The sequence below is a fragment of the Aegilops tauschii genome, chromosome 3, assembly GCF_002575655.3.
Source record: "Aegilops tauschii subsp. strangulata cultivar AL8/78 chromosome 3, Aet v6.0, whole genome shotgun sequence".
NCBI classification, from domain to species: Eukaryota; Viridiplantae; Streptophyta; class Magnoliopsida; order Poales; family Poaceae; genus Aegilops; species Aegilops tauschii.
The window spans coordinates 58565916-58576543 of record NC_053037.3 but is presented as its reverse complement, the minus strand read 5'-3'; the positions used below and the strand labels follow the sequence as shown (position 1 = coordinate 58576543).

At 47.0% G+C, this 10628-nt stretch overlaps 1 protein-coding gene across 1 annotated transcript; it reads right to left on the bottom strand.

The window, feature by feature from the left end:
* Positions 1-5364: 5364 nt before the first annotated feature.
* LOC109784015 (uncharacterized) lies at positions 5365-9392 on the bottom strand. The gene is made up of 3 exons (XM_040403486.2): positions 7551-9392; positions 6019-6151; positions 5365-5717 (listed from the first exon to the last, which is right to left on the bottom strand). The coding sequence occupies exon 1, from the start codon at positions 8677-8679 to the stop codon at positions 7834-7836; it is 846 nt and encodes a 281-aa protein (XP_040259420.1). The 5' UTR covers positions 8680-9392; the 3' UTR covers positions 5365-5717; positions 6019-6151; positions 7551-7833.
* Positions 9393-10628: the final 1236 nt, after the last annotated feature.

The window sequence follows — 10628 nt, the reverse complement described above, 5'->3', positions numbered from 1 at the left end:
GTATACAGTAGCGACCTTCACAAAGTATTTTGTTTTTGTTGCAAGTTATTAAAAAGGGGGCTTGTTAGAGGCCAGCTAGCAAATGATGGTTTAAGTAACTGGATTCATCTTGGGGCTAGACTTAAAGAGCATGAATCAAGTAGAGAGCATATCACAAATATAACTGCATGGTATGACTACTGTCTCAGGTTCCAGAAGAATCAAACAATTGATAAAGTTGCTCAGCGAGAACTTGAAAAAAAAAGGAACATTGGAGAAAAGTTTTGCTCAGGATTTTGTTGATTGTAAAATTTCTTGACGACTGCAGTATGCGTAAAATATGATTGGTCGTACGACAGATTCTATTATATGGCGTGTACAGTACACTTGGCGACTGCAGTAGTGTAAAATATGTTTGAAATGAAAAACAATTAAATGTAAAACACAAAACGAAAAGGAAAAATAAAGCATAAATCATAAATCCTAAAACCCTAAATCTCGAGTCTCAGTTGGTGTCACCAACCAGGACTAAAGGTCCCCCATTCCCCGGCGCGGGCTCGTGCCATGTGGTGGGTTTTTGGTCCCGGATCGTGATGAAACCAGACTAGGAGGGGGGGGGGGGCTTTAGTCCCCACCCTTTAGTCCCGGTTCTTTAGTCCCGGTTTATGAACCGGGACTAAAGACCCTTACGAACCGGGACTAATGACCAATTCTGCACTAATGTAATAAAGTGATTATGCTTGAGTTATATTATGTTTCTTTTTACAAATATTAGGGCCCCATTTTTCTTTTCGCACCGGGGCCCCGAATTCCTGGAGACGGGCCTGCCTAATGATAGTACCGTGCTGTGAGAGATCGTATGCACTGCTACACAGGGCATCCTTCAAATTTGTAGCATCAGTTTCAAAGATGACCCGACTCATTCCAGCATCTCGGGCAAATTGAATCGCCCGCAAACAAGCAAAAGCTTCAGCTTGGAGAGCGTCAGAAAGATGAGTCACTCGGCCCATGCCTGCACCCCAGACTGAACCTTCCTCAGTTCTTGCACAAAAACCCCATCCTCCCTCTCGTGTGTTGCCTGTTGATGGTGCTTATCTTGGACCTGTTCATACCTTGGGTCGGGTTGGTTTGTAGATTGAGCTTGCAAAAGCCTTATACAAAATACGTTAATATTTAGGCAATATATTAATTGCACGTGGATATTAGGTATGCTATTATTTGTGTGTTGATTTCACTTTCTTCTCTATATTAATGTATTTAAAGGCGATTGTTTCATACATCAAACCGTTTTGTTGCATTTCCTTTAAAAAAATTGTTGCAAAAGTTCACTTTTAGAAATAATAAATAATTCCTTAGTTTCACAACTATATGTCGATTTTGCCACCCAAAAGAACATGGCGGCCTCGAGATATAGGATATGTAGATATTAAGATCATCAATGTCCTCTGTAAATGGCTATTTAAGCTTCTTACCGATAATGGGGTACAACAAGAACTCTGTAACAATTACATTGACTTGAAAGAGATTTCTCACGTTCAATGAAAACCAGAGGATTCACACTTTTGGGCTGGTTTGATGGAAGTGAAGAACTTTTTGTTTCACTTCAGATCTTTCAAAATCAAGGATGGTTTGAAACTAGGTTCTACGAGGAAAGGTGGCTAGGCGATGTACCCCTCTGGGACCTAAGGCCTTGTTTGGATAAGTAGTTTTGGCAGAACTAGTTTTCCGTGAACGCATATTACCGTGTAACAGACTTAAACCATGTTTGGGCCCCGCAGTAAAAACGTGGATTAGCAACATTCGGTTTCCACAAAGCCAAGATTATGTGTTTTATGAAAAACTACTAATACACGTTTTTATGAAAACACGATTATACAAATACTCATCGCAACTAATCTTGGCCGATTCGACGAAGGAAAGCGGCAGCGAACGCGTGCTGGGTCGGCAAGTGGAAACCGCCGCCATCCATGCGTGCCAAGTCGCCGAGGGAAGTTGCCGCCGCCGAGCGCACACGCCGAGTAGTCCAGTGGAAGCCGCCGCCGCCGCCGCCGTCGTCGCGCCGAGTTGTGGGGTCGTCGAGTGGAAACCGCAGGGCCGCCGCCGTTGTCGCACCAAGCCGTCAAGTAGAAGCCGCATGGCCGCCATGAGTATCTCCTCAATTTCACCGGCGACGATGTCGTGTCGCTCAGACTGGTTTTCCACCTGCACTCACGAGAGCTGCGCAGTCTACGCTAAAGATGCATGGAGAACTGTAGAGCGCCTCCACTACATGATCTCATCAGCATTCTCATCGTCTCTCGTTCATTGTTGTGCCACCCGTCGAGCTGCGGCGCTACTCTGTCTTGAGCCTCTATCAAATGACGCACACCAGCCAAGGAGTACGACGAGGAATCCCGCTGGACGCAACCATCTCTTCCGCGGATGCAAGGCCGTGGCCACGGCTCCGTGCTCGGCAGTGGCAACCATGGGGCAATGGTGCAGCCCTTGTGCTTAAACTGTTAGAATTAATGGGCTAGGCCCATAGCAATTTCTGAAATCTCAAAGCCCATGTGTAAAATGGCAAGTGGTGGTGCTAAGTTTAGTCCCACCTTGGAAGTTGAAGAAGAGTTGGACCTCTTTATATAGTGGGTTCTCTCCACCACTTTAAGTGGTGTGTGAGAAGAGAAAGGGAAAACCACACGTGCGCGCTCGCTTGCCTGGCGAGGCGAGGCGAGGAAGTATACGAATTAGAAACCGAGTCGGTTTGGGATTGTGGTCGCGACACAATATCGTAGTCTACTCCATCCCAAACGCCGGCGTGCATCGGCGCATGGGAGAGCAGGTCTCCGGAACCGTTCGTCTTTGCGATCCTGCACCGGGAGAGGACAAATTAGGTTTTTGGGAAACGCTGTGCGCGACTGCTCAAATTCGTCATCACGGGTCGTCTTCCGTCCAAGTCGGGCGGTGCTACTCATCGTCGTATTCATCGCCGTCAGCAGCAGATCGTTGCCAACATCGTCAGCAGCAGATCGTTGCCAACATCGTCATCAACCCTGTCGCACCCATAATAGCTAACGATCAGTACGTCCAACATCCTCTGTTCATGTCTGTTTCTACAGCTATTGTTACGTGTTTGCTGCTGTTATGCATGTCTTGCTGTTCTTCTAGTTTGCTAGATTTTTGCATGCTAGTATCTCTTCTAGTCATGAATTATTTACTGGAATTAATCATGAACTTGCCTAATATTCCAACATAAACATGGTTTACCATCCAAACAAGATTTTATTCATACTCCCTCCATCCCATAATTTTTGTCTTAAATTTATCTAAATACAGATGTATCAATTCACGTTTTAGTATTAGATACGGACAAAAATTTTGGGATGGAGGGAGTACTTATTTGTAACAGAGTTATTAGTAAAACTAGTTTAGCTAAAAAATCCTATTAAAACGGGTTTTGTTAAAATTAGATGCTAATTTTGTTTATCCAAACAACCACTAAGAGAGAAAGGCAGGTATTATTAGTACATCCGGAACCGGATCAAATGTAATCATTGCACCTCCAGGATCTCATCGAGCTTCTTTATCCTCTCCAGGATCTCGATGATATGTGACTCCATGACCAAGGCTTGCTTATGTTACCTTGTGGTGTATGTGTGCTTGACGAGGTAGTCGGGCACCGACACTAGTGTAGGGATTTAAGCTCTGATTGCGAGTGGTAAGATTCTCTAGTATCAGTTCCTCTCAATCATACAAAAATCAGGGGTATATGCCACAGTTGTTCTAGAGTCGGAGTAGGAAGAAGCGATGAGGAACAGGGTGGCCGTGGCAAGACAAGTAAAGTGATCACCGATGCCTCGGTCGATACACGACACACACAAATAAGCCCCCAGTTGGGCTAGGCCTCACTCCCACTTCGAGAGGGAGAGACACCAGTGTTAGGCTTCTTCCTTCGGTTCCTTCTCCAGGCAGCTGGGACCCACTCGCCAGTTGTGCTGTCTTGGGCTGTAGGCCGTCGCACCGTGTTGTCATGGTGCACTGGGTCACTAACACAAGCTTGTTGCACTGAGTGCTCGGCCTTGCAGCTGCAATGGTCGGCCATGCAACACCGTCCCGTCTTGTACCATCAACACCCGTCTTGCAACACTGGCACCCGACCTTGTAGCAATATGCATGGCGTTTCGTAGCTTGCTTTCGGCTTGAACTAACAGTTGTCCGCTTGCTCGAGTTCAAGAGTGAATAGTTAGAACGACATGTCCACCGCATTGCTAAAGTTCTCCCACACATGGCTATCGACGCTTCGTTGGCGACAATTCAGACTTGAATATTTATGGATAAGGTTAGAACAATATCTACAAGTTTGGGAGAAACGATCTTCCATGCATATGGATCCACTATCCACTATTGCTTTGAGATTCACGATATATTTTCCAGGTTTGGCAAATGTTGCCTTGTTTCGGAATGTTGCTTTAGTTTTCTTTTCTCATTTCAACGTGTATCAAAATGTTTCATTGTGTACCAGTAAATCTAATCTAAAACATACACACTTCTTTTTGTTGGTACACGATGAAACCCACTTTGTTACGAGGAAAAAACCGCAGTGAAATATTACATGACACACTGAGACAAGATAAATTGTTCTAAAAAAAAGAGTAGCACGAATCTGAAAGCTGCAGTGGAAAGTAGATCCATCCATGATAAAAGCCCACTCTCACAAAATTCTGGACTTAAAAGATACAACGTCACAGTTTGGCGGTTTTGTCTTGTTGGTACATTTTTTCAGTATACTTGTATGAAGCACAGGCATAACAAAGCCCCAAGCCCGGCGCAAAGACCCAGAAACCTGATGAAGCATATTCTCAAAGCCCAAAGAGAGCATTTCCGCAGCATGATGAAGCATATTCTTGTTCCTCTCTGTACGGTAAAAGATCAAAGAATACTCGAAGGTGGCAGATACTGAAACATTTGTCACCGTCGAGTATTCTTTTGTCATCGTCAAGCTAATCTTGGGAAAAGCCATCTGGTCGGGCTAAGCGAAAACTGAAAGGGAAAAAACTAATGTGCGCAACAAACTGACGTCCAAAAGCTCACTCGGTCGATCGGCAGAAATCACTGAGCTAACTCGGCAGAACCTCCCAATAACCAAGCTCATCTCTCACACAAAACGTCTTGGATATCCCTGTGAATCTGTCATTTTGGTGTGCTGCGAACAGTATTTTTCAGTTTTCAGTCTTATTTCCCTCTTCAGTTTTTGGTTCTCTGCCAAGGGACTGAACCATTGGCCTTTTTTCTCTAAAAAACAATCTCACACACACAAGGTTGAATTTCATGACACGCTCACAACATCGTAGGCCGCCAGAGCTAAACACTTAAGTAATGCAATGCCGTGAGAGTAATGTGTTGTAATTCCTTTGGCCAAAAACTCTAAACCTTGTTCTTAACCAATGAATGTGGCAAACATTTTGCCCAGTTCAGCAAGAAACATGACAAGACCTTAACTGATTGTTCCCTCAAAAGGAAAAAGCAACAGCCTAACTGAAGTAGTTCTGCCTTGCAGTAATACCCATGAGAACTGGACTTTAGTTCTGAGCCAAGACAGTGGTGGATCATCCATGCATAGTGCTACATCGTAAAAAACAATACTACTAACGTCTCAGCTAAAACAGTGATCACCGAAACATTTCAGCCGTTGCCAACCGGCCAGTGGTCACTCAGCATCACAACAGCCTGATACTTCGATGTAGTTTTACTTCCCCTACCTGAAACCAAGGAAAATAAATTTTTAGCGGCCGGCAGAGTCTGTATGATATCAGTAGTGGGAGAGACAGTTAATGTGGTACATGGACAAATGTACTACTCCCTCCGTTCACTTTTGTAAGACCTTTTAAACATTTAAGACAGCACCTAAAACAGTTCAGTTTCAGCTGTCCTAAACGACTTACAAAAGTGAACAGAGGGAGTACCTCCGTACCAAAATTTAAGACTTTTTGGTAGACTAAAATGACCTACCAAAACGTCTTATATTTTGAGAAAGAGGTAATACAACTTAATTGGTGTCACCTGTTAAGAAGTTAACCCTGATTCTCATTCCTCATCTTCATCTAACAGATGAGCTTGTACTTTTTGAGATAATCATGCAGATTCAGTTGCTCCAGCTCTTCAGCTGCGGCATCGACGGTTTCCTCTGCAGGACCTTCAAAGGACAGAGCATATTATATCAGCCAACTTGTTTCATGGATCTTTTATGGATCACAGATATCGGGCAGATTGCAGGTGCTTAGGACTAATAGTTGATTCATTCTGCCTATTCATTACACCTTTGTCACACCAATGCAAACTGAAGGGAAAAGAAGAAGAAAAAAAGGAGCTGGCACAAGCATTCTCATACAAAACACTAAAAATGTAAGACAAACCCCGCTAACAGTAATCAATTAGAAATTTGCATATATACATAGTGAGGCGAACCAGAGAATCCATAGGAACATAATATGTGTTCATGGAACTGAATGAAACAACAAATGGAAATACCATATGGCAATTCATTTCAATATGCTTGCTCTATGCAGTATTTATGTCTAAGACATGACTCACTATGCATATTATCCAACCATTGCAAGTCTTGGAAAAAAAACGTGGCCACTATATACTAGCGCGAGTGCTATGAACAAGAGAAGGATGCTATGTTTAAACAAGCAAACACTGGCGTATGGATTCCTGCAGACAGCTTCTATCAGAAACATTCATGTATATATTGAAGTAACCGTAACAGAGAGTATCTTTAGAAACATTCAAAATATATTCAACGTTGGAGCTGCATCTTACAACTCAAGGAGCCACATGAAATCCATGGAAGGACCTTACTGTGCATAATGCCGTTACAAACAAAATTGTTGGCAAAGTTACATAAATGAAACTGTCTAAGTTAGAAATCACTGGAAGTGTCAGACCCATGCATCTAACAACAGGCCAATCCATTTGCAACAGGCATGTACTCCCAAAACCCTTTATAAACTGAGAACACCTAGTTAGTAAGCACTAAGCACAAAGACTACATGACTGGGCTATTCACATGCTCATGGCATACTTAGGGGACTAGTGTTGAATACAATGTCTTGCATTTACTGAGAAAAACATATACAATGTCATCTACTGAAGCTGTGTAAACATCACTAGGCTTATTGACAGATACAGGGAGGGAAAAAACTGAATAACGTAGCGGTTAACGACCTTACAGTTTTGAATGGAAATGTATATAGAGCTTGTTTTTTTGGTGGAATACATAATGTGGATTAGAGCTTGTTTAGTAATTAAACACTAAATAGTAGTAAGTTATATATAAATCTCACACAGATATGATCACGAACATATTCAAAGAGGACTAATTTACTCTAAAAGCTCATTTTTTAGCCCCTTACACTTATCAAACATAACCACTACATTTTGCATCAATAAACACAAGCTAGCCTCTGAAAATTTCAACATTTTGCAGCAACAACTAAAACGTTAGCCCTTTCACAAATCACAATGCCACAGAACCTCGTCATTTCCAATGTACACTGAGAGTCGTGCAGTAGAAATGTACACTGAGTTACCTGAGCAGAGAGCCGGTGGCAGCTGCCAAGCGTGAACGAAGCGGGAAGCGACGTCTTCGCGCGGCGGCTCAACCAGCTCGTAGACCTCGCACCCCACGACCTTGCGGGCACGCACGTCGACGCCGATCAGCTGCTCGTCCTGGAAGAAGTAGACCACGTCGGGGTTGGTGGGATGGATGAGCGCGAGCACGGGGATCTTCCTCGGCAGACCAGTGGCCTTGTAGCTGGCGTCGTTGCAGATCTCCGCGAAGGTGGTCTCGCACTCCAGCGTCCAGTCCGTGGACTACGGGTAGTCGGCGAGCGTCCAGACGCTGATCTGCGCGGCCCCGTTGCTGTTGCGGTTGCGGTACATGTCGACGAACCGCAGCTTGCCGGCGCTGACGCCCACGCAGCGGTACTTGTCGAGCAGCCCCCAGGCTTCCTTGGACTTGAGCGCCTTGCCGTCCGGGAGCGGGACGACGTCGAGCGCCGGCGCGTCGGCGAAGGGGTCGCAGGTGAGGAGGCACCAGGAGAGGTCGACCCACCAGAGCCTCCCGGAGCAGGCGACGACGCCGTTGGGGCTGAGCGGGCGTGCCGGGAGTGGGTAGCCGACGCTCTTGCTGACCCACTCCCCGACCTGCGACGAGAAGCGCAGGAGGTAGGCCGTGTCGCCGCCGAGGAAGGGCTGCAGCTCGGCGACCATGTAGCCCTCGCCGACCGGGGAGGCGACGAGGCCGAGGTGGCCCGGGTGCGCGATGAGCTCGGGCTTGGGGAGCGGCAGGGCGGAGGCGGCGGCGGCGTCGAGCACGAAGTAGCCCGCGACGAGCGGGCGCCAGGAGAACTCCTGGTGGCCGGGGGTGTCAATGATGGTGGGGCCCGTGGCGCGGCCCTGGTCGGCGTGGAGGAGGAGGAGGCCCGCGGAGGGGTCGGCGGCGAGGACGGAGGGGAAGTTCTCGGGGGTGGTGCGGCACGGGAAGATGCGCGGGGGGATGGTGAGGAGCGCGACGCGCGGGGGCGCCGGCAGCGCGAGGGAGAAGTCGGCGGCGCCTGGACCCGGAGGGAGGTCGGCGTTGGCGTCGGCCGCCGAGAGCACCCGCGGCACGCTGCCCAGGATGACCCACGACGGCGCGGGCGAGGCGGCGGACGCCATCTCGGCCAGGCTAGCTTGGTGCGGAGGGTCGTGCGTGCGCGCGCGCGGCGTCGGTGGTGACTGACTGGTGAGGGGAAGTGGTGGTGGCGGCGTTGCCCCGGCAGGCGACGGGGGTGGGGCTTTATGCTGGCCGTCGGGGCCAAGCGGAGCGGAGTGAACCGGATGGTGCTCGCTCGACTGCTCAGGTCGGGTCACGCGGTCACGGAACTACGACGGTCAGACGGCGGACGGCGGAGGACAGGCATCGCAGCCTTTGGCAAACAACGGAGGAGGACGACGACGGTCAAACTAGGAAGGGTGGCAGCCTTGGACTGCATTCAAACCACGGCAAAGGAGGCTTTTGGGTTCGTCGGCTAGCGGCTGCAGCAAACAGAGCAGTTGGACGCCATCTTTTGGGGTTGCAGTTCATTCCGGTCATGGAGAGAGACGCCCTCTGTCATTGCCAGCCCACATCCCGTCCTGTGGATAGACCGGCACACGGCAGGCAAGCGTGTCGCAGTGGCTAAAATCACTGATTTGATTTTGCAGTGGCCAAAATCTCTCTGCATTCAAACCCACTTCCTTTTAAATGTTTGAGTTAATTACCCATACGGTACAAGAACTTGCATGAATTTAACAAATTCATACACAATCTTCAAAACCTCACAAAAGTGATGCACCAGCTCGATCGCGGTAACGTTTGACTATAAAAGAGGCGGAATCGCTGGAGGTCGAATGCCATGTCGGAAATGGGCATGCACCAGGCTATGTGCCTTTTACAAAAATAATAAAAATCTAAGAGGGAGTATTATCGCAAAGACATCCTTACAAATCTTTCGAGACGAACCCCATATTATCATAGATTCATAAAGCGACCTCGCAAACCCATGCCTTTTTCGTCTCCCACCTTGAGCTCTCCGAGGCGATCAATGTTGCGCCGGTTTGAACTCGTCGGAGGCGAGCAAGGCGGCATGTCGACGGTCATAGGGGCCACGAATGAGTCCCCGCATGCATTCCCACCAGATGTATATGTCGGGCCCCTAACTAATCGCTAGATAACCACATCCTAGTAACTAATCTCCTATTAGTCCGTCTCGATTTTCTGCCTTGACCTCATCCAAGTCTACGTCGAGAGAGAATATCTTGTGATAGCATATTTTTTCTTTGAAAAGGAGGCGTGCCCCCGACCTCTGCATCTCTTGATGCATACAACCATTTATTAAAATAATAGGTTCAAACAAGTAGTCTCCAACATAAGCAAAAAGTCGAAGTGAATAAATGCCACAACGGATGAAAATAGGGCAAGATGACTAAACACTTATCCTATTATTAGACCGCCATCCAAACCGGTTGTATGTATCCCGTGCAACCATCTCCCATCGACTGCACCCAGTATCCATATGCGCCCTGTGGTCCGCATGGCTGAAGGACCACGTACGGATCCAAGTAGACGCTCTGAAGATGACCTGCAATAAATTTGTGATGGTTTGTTTGTTAAAGGCGATTTGACAATTCCATAAGGCCCAAAGCAATGCACATGCTCCCACTCGAATATGTGTCGCGGTCTGAGGCGCTACCCCAACCAACCAGTTCTCAAAAAGATGTGATATCGTGAGAGGCGGAGTGACGTTAAACACAACGTGAATAGTTCTCCAAAGTAACTTAGCAAGCGGGCATTTGATAAACAGATGTTCTATTGTTTCATCCTGATCACAAAAGCAAGATATTTTACTTCCTTTCCAATTACGCTTACCTAGGTTATCTTTAGTTAGAATTATGCACTTATGCACAAACCACATAAACACTTTTATTTTCAACGACACCTTAACTTTCCATATATGAACCGTCCTAGGGATTGTCCTGGTGTTAATCAAATCCGTGTACATGGATTTAAGCGAGAAAACTCCTGACACGGATAGCTTCCAGTGCAAAGAGTCTATTACATCAGAAAGGTTAACCTCCATGAACCT